Here is a 16,016-nt window from a genome sequence, read left to right on the forward strand (position 1 = left end):
CTTCACCTGCATGTTGGCCTTCAATGATTTGCGTTTAAGCAGACCCAGATCTCTCTGAACATCAAAGCTACTCAACATCATTTAACAAATATTCAACCCTTGTTATGTGCACCAAAGTGGATGAATTTGCATTTTTCCACATTATATTCTGTTTGCCATGTTCTTGCGCATTCACTCAGCTTGTCCGTATTCCCTGGAAACCTCCTCAGTAGCAATCTCTCCTGGTTCTGTATCATCAACAAAGCTGGAAATATTATTTTTAGAGCCATCAACCAAATTGTTAATGTAGACTGTGAAAAGCTGAGGCCAAGCACTATTAGTTTTAAATTTAGTTATGAAAAAAGTCCTAAACTGGGGCAAGGCTAATTTTGATAGCATTAGACGGGAACTTGCAAAGGTTGATTGTGAGAAGCTGTTAGCAGATAAATGGATATCTGGCAAGTGAGTCGATTTTAAAAGTGAGATGGGGAGAATTCGGGGGCTAGCCTGTTCCTGTTTGAGTGAAGGGCAGGGCTGGCAGGATCAGGGAACCCTGGTTGATGAGGGACATTGAGGATTTGGTCAGGAAGGAGGAGGAGGCATGTCAGGTATAGGCAGCTGGGATCAAGTGAATCTCTTGAGGACAAGTACACATAAATAAATCAGGAGGACAGAAAGGGGACATGAGATATCCTTGACAGCTAAGGTAAAAGAGAATCCGAATTGATTCTTTAAGTATTTTAAGAGCAAAGGGGTAATAAGGGAAAGAATAGGTCCCCTCAATATAGTTGTCTATGTGTGGACCTACTGGAGATGGACAAGATCTTAAATTGTCTGTCGTCTTGTCTGTACTTACCATGGAAAATGTAATGGAAGCTAGTGAATTCAGGGAAGAGAACAGTGTTATCCCAATACATATCAACGTTAAGAAAGATGAGGTGTTGCTGATCTATCATAGGCTAATGTGGGAAGCAGAGGAAGAAATTGCTGGGGCCCTGGCAGAGATATTTGTATCATTGTTAGCCACGTGTGAGATATCGGAAGACTGGAGGGAGGCTAATGTTGTGCCTTCATTTAAGAAGGGCTGCAAGGCCCAACTGGGTAATTACTGACTGATGAGCCTAACATTAATGGTGGGAAAGTTACTGGAGGGGATTCTGAAAGGCTGGATCTATTTTCATTTGAAAAGGCATGAACTGATTAGGGAGAGTGCATGGAAAACGGAGTCTCACAAGTTAGATTGAGTTTTTCGAAGAGATGACCAAGAGGGGGGTAAACGTTGTCTATATGGACTTCAGCAAAGCCTTTGACGAGGTCCTGCATGGTAGGCTGGTTTGGAAGGTTTACTTTACATGGAATCCAGGGTGACCTAGCCAATTGGACATTAAAATTGGCTTGGTGATAGGAGCCAGAGGGTGGTAGTTGAGAGTTGTTTTACAGATTGGAGTCCTGTGACCAGTGGTGTACCACAGAGACTGGTGCTAGGTCCCCTGTTGCTTGTCATATATAAAGATTTGGATGAGAATGTAGGTGGCATGATGAGCATGTTTGTGGATGACACCGAAATTGGTGACGTAGTGGACAGTAAAGAAGGTTAGATGTCTAAAGTTACAACAGGATCTAGACCAACTGGGAAAATGGGCAAAGGAACGGCAGATAGAATTCAATTTGGACAAGTGCAAAGTGATACATTTTGGGAAGTGAAACCAAGGCAGCACCTACACAGTAAATGTCAGGGTCCTGGGATGCTGAAGAACAGAGACACAGGGGTACAAGTACATAGCTCCCTGAAAGTGGCGACACTGGTAGACAGGATGGTAAAGAAGGCATATGGCACACTTGCCTTCATCAGTCAGGGCACTGAGTACAAGAGTTGGAACGTTATGTTACAGCTGTACCAGATGTTGGTGAGATTGCACTTCGAGTATTGTGTGCGATTCTGGTTGCCATGTTAAAGAAGGGATGTGATTAAGCCAGAAAGGTTGCAGAAATGATTCACGAGAATGTTGCTAGGATGTGGAGGGCTTCAGTTATGAGGAGAGACTAGATTGACTGGGACTGTTTTCCCTGGAGCGAACGAGGCTGAGTGACCTTGTAGAGGATAATACAATCATGAGGGTACATGGGTAAGGTGGATGATCACAGTCTTCCCAGGGTGGGGAAGTCTAAAACTAAAGGTCATGGGTTTAAGGTGAGAGGGGAAAGATTTAAATGAAACCTGACGGGCAACTTTTTCACACACAGGGTTGTGGGTATATGGAACAAGCTGCCAGACGACATGGTAGAGACAGGTACAATTACAACATTTAAAAGACATTTGGTCAGGTATATGGATGGGAAAGGTTTAGAAGGACTAGCTAGGATAGGCACCTTGGCTGGCATGGATGAGTGGGGCCAAAGGGCCTGTTTCTGTGCTGGATAACTCTATGACTAAGCTTATAAGCACCAATTTCCCTGAGGTATCCCATTTAGTCACACCCTGCCAGAACAGCTTATTCCAAGTAGAGTCAGTCAACACAGGAACAACCCCTCTGGCACACTGTCCATGACAACCATCAAGCACCCATTTCTTAAGAGAAGATTTTTTTATTGGTCACATGTACATTGAAACACACAATGAAACGCATCTTTTGCATATAGTGTTCTGGGTGCAGCCCGCAAGTGTCACCACTCTTCCGGCGCCAACATAGCACGCCCACAACTTTCTAACCTGTACGTCTTTGGAATGTGGGAGGAAAGCGGAGCACGTGGAGGAAACCCACGCAGACACGAGGAGAACGTACAAACTCCTTACAGACAGTGGCTGGAATTGAACCCGGGTCGCTGGCGCTATAATGGTGTTACGCTAACTGCTACACCACTGTGCCTGCCTACCTAATCCTGTGGTGATTCTGTTTTATTCTTTCCCCCTCCCCATTCCCAGCATCCTTCTCCCCCACCCAGATTCCCACTCTTTGCTTTCTGTCGATAACCAATTCTTAATCTGTGGCAGTATGTAAACCCCAATTCCATTCTTCTCATTGACCATCCTCCTGTGCATGACCAAGAGCTAAGTAGCTCCCTAGAGTTTGGGAACTTTGCAAGTAAGGGAATTTTTAGCCTTTAGGGTCTCTTTAAAGGCATAGTCTTTGTGTATATCAGGTTTTGTTTTACTAGTAAAGGGTAACCAGACAGCTGTAGGTAATTGGACAGAAAAAGTGTAAAAGGTCAGTGTGACGCTCCTTCCCCAAGTTAGGATGACGAGAGAGAGAGTGAGAGATGCAAGGACAGAAGTGAAAGGAGGAACAGTAGAATGCAAAACAGAAGGCAAGGAAACCAAGAGCAGTGTGAAAATAGGGTCGAAAAAGGCAAGTCCAAAGGCTTCGAGCATTTCTAACAAATAGATCAGATCAGATCAGATCAGATCTTTATTGTCATTGTACTGTTGCAACAACACAACAAGATTACGATGGCACTCCCTTGCCTAATAAAAACCAAAACAGTAAATTGCTAAGAGCAATTATAACTCTAAAATAAAACATACTTACACAAATATAAAGTATAAAAAAAATAAAAAAGCAGTGTGCAAATGAACCATGATAATCAGCAGCATATCAATATCAATATATTAAATAACACCATGATGAGTCCAGCCGGTAAAGGGGGGGGAGACATAGTATGTGTATGTATGTATAGGAGGTGTCAGTCCATGTTCAACAATTTAACAGCTTTGGGGGGAAAAAAGCTGTGTTTCAGTCTTGTAGTGTGTGCATGTATTGTCCTGTATCGCCTACCAGAGGGGAGTAGTTTAAAAAAAGTGGTGAGCAGGGTGAGCTGGTTCTCGAATGATGTTTAAAACCCTGCTCCGACATCGAGCCTGATAGATGTCCTCCATCGCTGGTAACTGTGTCCCAACGATGTTTTGGGCCATCTTAATGACCCTCTGCCGAGCCTTCTGCTCCTTCCTAGTGCATTTGGTGAGTAGGTATGATCTGGTGGCCATTTTAGAGACATGGTTGCAAAGAAATCAGAGTAGGGAACTTAACATTCAGGGGTACTTGATTTTTGGGAAGGAAAAGGTGGGGTAGCACTGTTAATAAGAGATGAAATAAGAACAATTGTAAATTGCTATCTAAGCTCAAAAGATGTTGAGTCCATTTTGGTGGAGGTTAAGGGAAAGACACTGGTAGAAGTAATGGGTAGACCTCCCAATAGTAGCCACACTAGGGGAAAAGATGTAAATCAGCCAATAATGGGGGCTTGCAAAATAAAAGCAGTTCAATAAGTATAGGAGACTAATCCTTGTGTAGATTGCATAAATCAATTTGGAGAGGGTAGTTGCATGTATAGAGGATTGGCTAGCAGTGAGTGGGGATAAGGGGTATTTTTCAAGTCAGGAGCCTGTAACTAGTGGGGTGCCTCAGGCATCAGTGCTGGGATTGAAGCTGTTTACGACCAAAAGGAAGGAAACCAATGTATGGTAGCCAAATTTGTTTGTGACACAAAAATAGATGGGAAGGCAAGTTGTAAAGAATGGCAGCATTTCAGTTGCCACCATTATTTTGGGCCCAGGAAGATGGAGATGACAGATTGGATAGGTAGTGGTCAGTCCGATATTCATTGGAACCTGTCGTGGCACTGTTGAGGCAGACATCATTTTGGTCTCTCTCTTGTGTGAGAGTCTAATCAACGAGTGCTAATGCCCAGATGAGGTTCTTTAACAAAAACAATAAATGCTGGAAATGCTCAATAGGTCAGGCAGCATCTGTGGAAAGAGAAAGTTAGTTCACGTTTCAGATCACTGAAGTGTGACAGAGTGAATATTGAGTGTTTCCAGCATTTATGTTTTTATTTCAGACTTCCAGCATCTCCCTGACTTTGATTTAATATAATCTTCCTGTTTTTACATTATGCCTGTTTATAAAACCCAGAGTCCTCTATACATTTTTATTTGCTTCCCCAACATTTCCTGCAAGCTTCAAAGATTTGTGTATCTATCACCCTTCCCCAGTTCCACACAGAGATGTCTGTCCTTGGCCTCCTCTACTGCCAGGGTGAGGTTAAACGTAAATTAGAGGAACAGGACCTCATATTCTGCCCGGATAGTCTATAACCCAACAGCATGAACATTGAATTATCCATTTTCAGGTAAACTGCTCCTCCTCGTCCCTTTTTCTCTCTCCTCCCGATCTATCCAGTTCCTCCCAGACCCCCATCACCCTATTTCTTTCCCCTTTTTTTTCTCTCCCCGCTCCCTGCCCATCACCCACATACTCCTCCTAGCCTTGACTACTCCCATCTGCCCACCTCACCTTCTTTGAGTCCATGCTCCACCTTCCCCTCCTATCAGATTCGAGCATCTGCAGCCCTTTGTTGCCTCCACATACCACCTCCCAGCCTCTGTTGCTATTTCTACCTTTCCTTCCTCTGTCTGCCTATCACCCCTCCTCGGCAGGATCCACCTATCTCTTGCCAGCCCTTGCTTCACCCCACCCCTCACCTCTTTGTACTAGCCATCTCCCCTCTATCTTTCAGTCCAGAGGAAGGGCCTCGACCCAAAATGCCGACTGTCCATTTTCCCTCCGTGGATTCTGCCTGACCCGCTGAGTTCCTTTGTTAGCTCAGGGCACTGTTCTGCCTGAACACCTCAAGGAATTTATGTTCTATTGCCTTTCCTCATTCTTCTATTGAAAATTAATAATTTTTCACTTCTGTTACATTTCATCTACTATGCCTCTGATCATTCCAGCAGCTTAAGTCTCCCAACGACTATCACTGTCACAGACTGTCGAAGGTGAGCAACATACAGAGGTGTTCTTGTGCATGAATCACAAGGTAGGCAGGCAGGGGCAACCGAGGGTTAGGAAGGCAAATGGCATTTTGGTCTTTATTGCAAGAGAGTTGGAGTTTAGAAATAGAGAAGTATTGTTACAATTGTACAGGCTGTTGGTGAGGTCATACCTGGAGTACTGTGCAGTTCTGGTCCCCTTGTTTAAGAGAGAATATACTGACATTGGAGGCAGTCCAAAAGAGATTCATGAGGCTAATTCCTGGGTTCTCCTATCATGAGCAGCTTAAAGAATTAGATCTACGTTGTGGAGTTCAGAAGAATGAGGGTGATCTTATTGATATGTTTAAGATCTGTAGGGGGCACAACAGGGTAAATGTTTCCACTGGTGGGAGAATCTTGAACGGGTGGACATACTTACAAGGTTAGGCGGACGGTCATTTAAAACTGAGGTGTGTAGGAATTTCTTCTTGCGGAAGGTGGTGAATTTCCTGGGATTCTCTACCCTGGATGGTTGTGGAGACTAGATCGTTGTAGGTGTTTAAAGAGGAAGTAGATACATTTTGGAAACATCAGTGAATTGAGGGCTATGGGGAACTGGCACAGAAGAGGAGATGAGGCCTGGAGCAGATCTGCCATGATCGTATCGAATGAGAGAACAGGCTTGACGGGCCTACTCCTGCTTCTGTTTCCTTACTTTTTTTCATTCTATCCTCCTCACTGTGTGGGTTTCCTCCAGGCGCTCTGGTTTCCTCCCACATTCCAAAGACATACGGGTTAGGAAGATGTGGGCATGTTATGTTGGCACTGGAAGCGTGGCGACACTTGCGGGCTGCCCCCAGAACACGCTATGCAAAAGATGCATTTCACTGTGTTTCGATGTACATGTGACTAATAGATATCTTCTAATTTTACAAATGTTGCAGTGGTGTCAATGTACATTGGCACTTGAAGTATTGCTGTTCATCTTCCTCCAAACCTCAAATAGCAATTTACTACTACTCCTCTGTTCCTAAGAGGACTTTATTATCTGAGGGATTAATTTGGTTAAGCGTTTAATTTGGGCTGAAGAGCCTGTCCCTGTGCTGTACTGGTCTATGTATATATACATACTAGCACAGTCCTCCTTTAATCCCTGGAATTTGGTTTTGCCTACCGTTTTATTATGTGAGACATTATCAGATGTCGCTGAGAGGCCCTGTGCATGACATTATCTGCACTAACACCAACCTTAGTTATTACCTCCCCAAAAACTCAATCAGATTAAACACTACTTATCTTTTAACAAAATCACATTGATAGATTGTATAGATCTATATTTATTCAAATTTATAAAGCTTTGCCCCTCATCATTTCCCATTTACCTGAGCTACACACCACGTCCTTTCATTTCTAAAATAAAATAAAAACAGAAAATGCTGGAAATTCTCAGCAAGTCGGTCTTCAGCTGTGGTTAAGGATTTCAACCTGAAATGTTGACTATTTCTCTTCTCACAGATGTAGTCTGACCTGCTGAGTCTTTCCAGCATTTTTCTTTTAGATGTCCATCATCTGCAGTATTTTTTGATTTTCTAATATCAGTTGTAGCAATTGGGCGTCCCCATAGATGGGCCACCCATCCCTGCGAAACAGACTTGAACCACGGACTCGCGTTTTGATGATTTGTCATGCATTCTCCTTATGAACTCTGAAGCATGCTAAATGCTTCCTTTATTTCCCACATAAAAATCATTGGCATATAAGAACACAATAGCTTCAAAAGTATGTTCGAAAATAGCGTTAAGTAAAAGGGACAGCTGCTGAAGGTAAATGGAATGGGAAGCAATTGTGTAGAACTGTGGGGCTGAATAGCCTTCTTCTGTGCTGTAATATAATGAATCTCATACTGGGGATCAAGTCTCAGAAATGGGGATGGTTGCTGCTTTAATTATTCAGTTACCCCTTTAATGCAGGTATGTGAACGTTGGGCATATCTTTCCCTATCAATACCCAGTGACTCACACAAACATTGGGACATCTGTGCCTGCCCAGATTTGTGCATCAAAAGAGCACATTGGAGGTAAAATATGCGGCTGTTTCTCATAGCTACTTTTTCCATACCCTCTAGGACCAGAACTGATGTTCAAACCTGCACAAATTGGAATGCTCCCATCATTTGGGATGGGACCTTTAAACCAGCCGTTTACGATGAGATGTACAAGAAAAAGAACATCGTTATTGGTCTCACAGTCTTTGCAGTTGGCAAGTATGTTGTTGAACTTTGTGCTTATAGAGAGTCCCATTTTCAAACTCTGGCTACAGTGAGATAACTTGCAATTAAACACCATTTGCAGAGGGAGATTCAATATATACAGGAACCCCTGGATGAATCAAAGTCAACAGATTTCTTGAAATGTAAAACCATAGTTATTTATGCAAGGAAAGCAGTAACTTTGCACATAACCAGGTCCTTCATAGTGAATGGAAGGCTCAAGTAATCTATTTGGACATTGATAGTAATTAAAACAGAACACAGTGATGGGAGCTTTCCTTGTTTATAATTATAAAGCATAGCTCTTTGCTGCTGTCCTGGGGGAAATATAAAATAAAAATAGTTCATAATTATAAATACAAAATACAAAGATAAAACAAATCAAATACCCCTGAACATCTCCCAGCACTTTCACGCCTACGTTATCCACAATAGGCTCAGTTTCTGAATAACCAGGTTTATTTTAGAACTCAGTTTGTACAGGGATGAATTTAAAGTGGGCACAGATATAAATGTGCCTGACTGTCTGCCAAGGACCTGAAGTGATCTGAAAAGAGCTTGTTAAGGATATTTGTTTACAAAGACTACAGGAAGTAGTGTTATTTCAGACATGTAAGTGATCCCCGGAAGCCAGCAAAAGTTGCCTGTGAGGCACTGCCTGAAAAAGTGTGATCTTTGCAGCATCCTTGAACTTCAACATTGCTTTTCCTGTGGCAGTGTTTTTTTTATATATTTCAAAAGTAAACTTTATTTATAATAAAAACCTATACAAACACAGTGCAAAACCTTTTGCATTCATACATCCAGTAGCGTTGACACTTTTTAAACGTAGCACCACTGCCACTCATGTGGCCTCCTGGAGTGAAGCACTATTTCAGTGTTCGAGGGGCTTCCCCACCCGACTCAGCTCCTCCATGTACAGTAGCAGAAGGAGCCCTGACTGTGGTCCTTCCCCACAGAACCTTAGCATTGGCTGCACCCAGCTTCAGTGCGTTCATCAGCACGTCCTCCTGCAGCCTGGAATGTGCCAGTCGGCAGCTTTCCCTTATGGATGTCTTACTGTGCTGGAAGACCATCAATTTTCAGGCAGACCAAAGGGTGCTCTTCACAGAGTTGATGACGACCTTCCAGCAGCACTTGATGTCTGTCTCGTTGTGTGTGTCCCTGGGAACAACCGGTAGATCAGAGATAAACCGGGACACGGACTCTTGCATCCTTCTCCAAGTCCTCTTGGCAAATCCACAGTCTGCAAAGAGGTGGGTGACTGTCTCTTCCCCACCGCAGCGGTCCCGAAGGCAGCATGCACTGAGGTTGATATTTTGTCTGTACAGGAAGGATCTGACTGTGAGGGCACCTCTCACCACCAGCCAAGCGAGGTTGTGTGCTTGTTGGTGAGTTCTGGTGATGAGGCATTCTGCCAGATGATTTAGACAGCTTGCACTATTTCTATTGCTGTCATTGTTTCTGGGCCAGGCTGATGCAGATAACAGTGCACATTAGATGACAGTCCACTTGTCAGCTGTATCCTTCATAGCACAGGTGATTGAGTCATCCTGGCAGTCACAGGGTGGGGTGACAACATAATCTAGAAGATGTTGCCAGGCAGGCACGGTAGTGTAGTGGTTAGCATAACACTATTACAGCGCCAGCGACCCGGGTTCAATTCCGGCTGCTGTCTGTAAGGAGTTTGTACATTCTCCCATAACTGCGTGGGTTTCCTCTGGGTGCTCCAATTTCCTCCCACCTTCCAAAGATGTACAGGTTAGGAAGTTGTGGGCATGCTATGTTGTGCCAGAAGCGTGGCGACACTTGCGGGCTGCCCCCAGAGCGCTCTACGCAAAAGATGCATTTCACTGTGTGTTTCATGTACATGTGACTAATAAAGAAACCTTATGAGGTCTTGTGCTTGTCTCTCTGATGAAACAGGGTGTTGGTTATGACAAGACCATGCTTAAAAGGGACCTGGGGGGCAACTTATTCATGCAGAGGGTGGTGAGTATATGGAATGAGCTGCCAGAGGAAGTGGTTGAGGCAGGTTCAATAGTATCATTTAAGAAGTACTTGGATAGGTACATGGAGGGGCAGGGCTTAGAGGGATATGGGCCGAACGTAGGAAATTGGGACTAGCTAGGTGGGCACTGTAGTCCCCATGGACTCGTTGGGCCAAAGGGCCTGTATCCGTGCTGTATTGCTCTGACTCTATAACTATTTAGTTATGAGGAGGACTCCACTGGAATTAGTTTGACCTACTCCCTTCTTACCAGTACTGCCTTTCATTAACTGCAGAGGGGTCTCCTTGCTGTCCCCACAAGGAAAACATCTCTGAGGTCCACCTCATCCCAGTGATTGCAGAGCTGCTCCCCTAGTTGCATCTTGGATTCCATCTGTCCCGAGTATTGCAAGGACACCAACCACTGGTGGCTTCCATCAACCCTAAGCACCACTCCTTAACTGTTGTTTATATTCCAATGTACTTTATTTCTAACATTAGAAATGTGTACTGGGTCTATTAAAATTCACCACCTTTACATGTCACATTGACCAAATGGCATAAGGTGCATCAAGAAGTACGTCACAACATACCTGTTGAAGTATTACCATGATAACCAATGTAGAACTCTGTGTTCAACCCTTTGGATCACCATGTTATATTTTCATATTGTAAGGCAGATGCTGAAGAAAGTACTGGCCATGATAAGCTTGTATGTGAGCCACATGCCAAAGAAATAGAGAAAGGTACAGGATTTGAAAGCTAAATAGTGAAAGTTCAAGTGGACTAATGAGTTTTTCTTTGTACTTAACAAAAGATATATATGAAGCTTGTTTAAGCAGAGGTGTTCTGCTTTTAAGTGCAGCAATTTGGAATGCTATCGTGCAAAGGCTCATAGAAATTTTGTTGAAGGTTACTCACCTGGAAGCAACCCAAACAATGTGCTTGGGGGCAACAGAAATTCTCAGTAATGCGTCATCATAACCGCTTTTCAAAACAGCATTACAACATTATTCATTCCTGACACACGGTTCATCCACTTTTCAAATCTCAGAGCAGACACCTCAAGAAGCTGCAAGCTTTTGAAACACTTCAATTACCATTCATTTGTAAAACTGTTCAAAGATTGAGGGTGCAGTTGGAATCTAGGTTCAAAAATGAGTATGAGGAGCTTTCTAATTTCATTGAGAACCTTTTCCATATATCTGTCACTGGCTGTTTGTGGACATTTGTTCTGACTGGGCTAAATTGGAGAGTGATATCTGAAAAAAGAAATCTGAATTATTGTTTCTGGAACATGGTCCTTTATACATAATACTTGCTTTGCAACATAATGTGTGACAAAAAAGGCTGTCATCCTCTCATTACACACCCCTGCAAATCCATACCTTTAACAATGAGGAGCAAAAGATGAACAGATTGACCAACAAGCATTTGTTCTGCTCTACTTGGATTGTGATGACAAATACAATTACTGCAAAGAGTCAGGGCGGAACACTATCATTCATCCAGTTTTTAATGCAAGTTTTGTATTATTTTGCTCTTTAAAAGGTTTAAATGCATGGATGCCTTATTAATTCCTTTCATTTTCCTGATTCGTTTTTTTTTTTAATAAAAGGGATATCATTTTAATATATAAGAAGACTTCATTAGTTACATTTATTGCTCAAAAATTGCTTAATGATGTAATATGAGAATATAGTAGTTAATGTGGCTCTTATATTGAAGATTTTTGGTTGAAGTTGCCTGCACAAATAATGAAGGTCACTATTTTAAAGACACAATGATCTTCACTAGATGACAATGAGAAAAGCAGTGACCATCGACCACTACAACTGGTCATTTTTGAAGTCACAAAAACCTTTGAGTCTGTCCATTTGAGAGGAACTGTGGAGCATTCTTCTCAAATTTGGCTCTCCTCAGAAATTTGTCTCGGTCCTAACACCTATTTCGTACAAACTATCATCTTAAACAATGGGTCTGTTGGGACCTAATGTCAGAGCAGTTTTATGTCGAGCAACACTTTGGGCATCATACCGACACTTTCCTTAATTTGTCCCACTGCAATATATGCCTCTGCTCCAACAACTTTTCCAATGGAGTGGAGGTAATGTGTGGGACAATGGGAAACTGCTCATCTTGTATCATGTCCAGAACCAAGGCCATTCCAATGAGCTCTATATGCAGATGTTGCATGTGTAAGCACAGGCTCGGATGTCAAGCTGCAAGACATTTGTCTGCCTGTTACAAGGGAATGGGTCTTGCATGAGCATAGGTTTTCTACCAATCTGCCTCTATCGTGCAGCACTGTTCCCCTGGTTACACTCCATGATATTGAGATCTCGGGAACTGTTTGGATATCAGGGGAATAAGGTTAGAGAGCAGGAAGTTAACGGTACTGGAGAAATGTTATATCCTATGCGTGCAGCCTCTGCTGAAAACATCAAATCTGGGTGATTCTGTATTGTTTATTTATGGCTTGCAGAAATGTTAACCTCAAAAACCCAACCAGCACAGTTGAAATACCCATTTTATTTTTTTTGCTGGCTGGCTTATGGTCAAATTTAAATTTGTGTTGCTGTCACTCTCCTAAGATGGAGACAGATTGATCAAGGAAAGGAAGGAATGAGTCCAAGTCTCGGGAGATAAGCTAGCTACTAACATCCATTACAATCCTACTGATTCCCAAAGCTATCTCGACTCCTCTTCATCCCACCCTGCCTCCTGTAGGCCTCTGTTCCATTCACCCAGTTCCTTTTTTCTCTGTTGTTTTTGCCTAACCTGTCAGGCATGTCTTCCTGCTCTGTATTTTGCAACTCCTTCATTCTTACATCTAGGTTGTGGTGTCTATGTTCTTTCACTCTAACTGCTCCCATTCATTCACTGACCAGATAACCTTATTTAGAGCTTTATCCCATGTTCACCTTCGTTTTTACCTCATCAGAGACGTTCTCCACTCCCTGCAGCTTAACAAACTTCTCTCCTTCCCAGTTCTGATGAAGAGAAACACTAACTCTGTTTCTTCTTCCAGAGACGCGGACAGACCTGTCGGTTGTTTCTGGCATTTTCTCTAACTACACATGGGTTGGATTGACGTAATTTTGAGAATGAGAGATGGGGGACAGATTTGTGTCTCGTCCATATCAGAATTTGGAAGCTCCTACTTTAGAGTGTCAGGGTAAAAGGGATGTGCCTAGTGGGTTTAAGATGCCTTTATCTGTTGAAATTACTTGTTAAAATCTGTTCACTTGAATGTTCTGTTCTCCGAGTTTGAACTTTCTAAGAGGTAAAGAAGAACTTGATCACAGTGACTTAGCTGGAAGTTTACCTATACAGTCAGACCTCACGCAGATGATTGTGATCTCCAAGAACTTATTGCCCTGTCCGCGATAAATTTTCCAGGTGTCAGAGGTTGAGGGAGTGGTGGTAGGGTGATGCAAGGAAGGCAAGGATTGATCTGGTAACCATTACTTTTTTTTTTTATCTAGAACTGTTAATATTGGCTTATGCCGATTCTGCATTTCACACATTTGTGTTAAGATATTTATTTATTAGTCACGTCTACATCGAAATGCACAGTGAAATGCATCTTCCTTGCGTCACTGAGAATGTGCTGGGGGCAGCCTGCAAGTGTCACCACTCTTCTGGCGCCAACATAGCATGCCCACAGCTCCTAACCTGTACATCTTAGGAATGTGGGAGGAAACCGGAGCACCCGGAGGAAACCCACGCAGTCACTGGGAGAACGTACAAACTCCTTACAGCAGTGGGGATTGAACCTGGGTCACTGGTGCTGTAGTAGTGTTACGCTAACCACTACACTATCGTGCCGCCAGTAGGTTGGGATTTTAAAAATATGAAAAAGTATGTGGATGTATTTAATTACTACTTCTAAAAGGGTTTACTTTTCCACGTTTCAGCTACCTGGACTTGTATTTGGAGCGTTTCCTGATGTCGGCTGATGAACATTTCATGCCGGGATTCTCTGTCATCTACTATGTGTTTGTAGATGACCTGGCCAAGCTTAAACAGATAGTTTCGAAGCTGAGTGGAAGAGGGAAAGTCCGGGATCTTAAAATCGAAAGGCACAGGCGATGGCAGGACAATTCCATGTTCCGCATGAAGCAGATCCATGAGTTAATTGACACTCATGTCAAAAAGGAGGCCAACTACCTATTCTGCTTCGATGTGGATCAGCATTTCAACGGTCGCTTTGGCACAGAGGCACTGAGTGAGTCGGTGGCTCTCCTACATGCCTGGTTCTACAGAAGGCCAAAGTTCTTGTACACTTATGAAAGTAACCCCCACTCCACAGCGTACCTAGAAAGCCAAGGGGATTTCTACTACCATGCTGCTGTGTTTGGTGGGACTTGGCAGAGTGTGAAGAATCTGACAGAGTCCTGCTACCTGGGGATCATGCAGGACAAGGAGAGAAATCTGGAGGCTCGTTGGCATGATGAGAGTCACCTTAACAAATACTTCTGGCTGCATAAACCCACCAAAATCCTCTCACCGGAGTATTTGCTGGATCAAAAGATCGGATGGCGGAAAGACATCCACGTGTTCAGACTGCTATGGGATGAGAAAGTGTATGGCATCAGTCGACAAGTTACCTAATCGTATGAGGAAATGGAATTTGTACTGATCTTTATCTCTTCCCCCTTCATCACTCCTGACAAACACAAGGTGGATTAGGTGCAAGGAGGAAAAGCTGAAATCTGTCCTAAATATGTGCCTTATCTTTACCTCTTGCCTATCAAATTTAGAATAAGATGCTCTTTTCCACCAGTTTATTGCAAGGCACCATCTTAAAAGTGGGATTGAAGCCTATCTGAGGAAAATTGACCTGGGGATTATTAAATCGCTGAAATTTCCTAATGAGTGGTATTGGATGGCTCTCATTTGAGCTAAACAGCAATCAGTAAGGACAACCACCTCAACAAGCTATTTACTTGCTGCTGAGGGTTTGAGGGGGATTTTTTTTTTGAATGGGCTGCTTGCAGACACACGGGACTGCAGAAGAAGTGGAAGGAGAAGATAAGATTAGGCAGCCACCAGTGTAGCAAGGAAGATAGAGAAAGAAAGGAACTCAGGATGAGATGGATGACTGCAGCACCATCCTCCATTCCTTGTGGTGTCCTTCATTCTCTGCCAGGACTTGAACTGATCTTATGTTTTCCTGCAATTGTACTTGTGCAGTGGACCACAGTTATACATATAGACACAATAGTTCTGTCCAATGGGCATTAAATCTCCAGGTGTCTGTTTTAGCATCAAGCTAATTCAAATTATGATAATCAGTAATTAAAATCGGAATTCTGCACTAAATTCAGATATTGACCCAGGAATCTTTTGTTAACAGATTTGGCATCAATTCTCACCATTTCCCTGAAATGACTACTACTTTAATTATTTTCAGTGTGTCCACTCATTGCCATAGAAAAATGTCTTTTAAACCTTGGTTCTGCATTGTGGATAAACTAAACTAGGGCTTTAATGAATAGTTTTTCTTTTAGGAAAAAAAAACTTAAATCTGTGAATTATGTTTACAGAATCCCTTAATGGTCAGCACTGATTTTATATTGTTTTGGTATCATTAGTAACTTGCAGATCTTTTTTGGATGAGAAACTATGTGCAAGTTGAGGCGAATATATTTATAAATCTGGCAATGGTGTTTTCATTTTGAATAAAAAAAATACTTGTGTGCTTATCTTGGCTCCTTTGCGGTTACTGAGTTACCAGCCTGACAGAATCTCCAACTTGGGGGTGGGTGAGCTCCAACACCATGGGGTGCTTGCCTTTCTCTCCCACATAATTGTCAGCTGAGCTCATTGACAAGTCTGGTTCCCTGTTGCTGGAGAGCCCTGCAGATCAGGCTGCAATGTGGGAGCAGGTAGGCAGATATTTCAGAGGTACCCGTGAGAAAACTCTCTCCATCAGAGCAAATGGAATGGACACAGGAATTGGGAGAACGGAATGGTGTACTTAAAGGAGGTAGATCTCGGGACTTGTTGGTGAGTTTCACTGA

At 42.9% G+C, this 16,016-nt stretch overlaps 1 protein-coding gene across 6 annotated transcripts in view; it reads left to right on the top strand.

The window, feature by feature from the left end:
- Window positions 1-15,698, top strand: part of LOC127583496 (alpha-1,3-galactosyltransferase 2-like) — a 40,315-nt gene extending 24,617 nt beyond the window's left edge. For all 6 annotated transcript variants that reach the window (XM_052039542.1, XM_052039543.1, XM_052039540.1 and 3 more), the window contains 2 exons: window positions 7,854-7,991; window positions 13,908-15,698. In XM_052039542.1, the coding sequence (XP_051895502.1) occupies window positions 7,854-7,991; window positions 13,908-14,604 (835 nt within the window). In that variant the 3' untranslated portion in view covers window positions 14,605-15,698. The remainder of the gene's footprint in view (window positions 1-7,853; window positions 7,992-13,907) is intronic.
- The last annotated feature ends 318 nt before the right edge of the window (window positions 15,699-16,016 follow it).

This window comes from Pristis pectinata, chromosome 26 (genome assembly GCF_009764475.1).
Source record: "Pristis pectinata isolate sPriPec2 chromosome 26, sPriPec2.1.pri, whole genome shotgun sequence".
NCBI classification, from domain to species: domain Eukaryota; kingdom Metazoa; phylum Chordata; class Chondrichthyes; order Rhinopristiformes; family Pristidae; genus Pristis; species Pristis pectinata.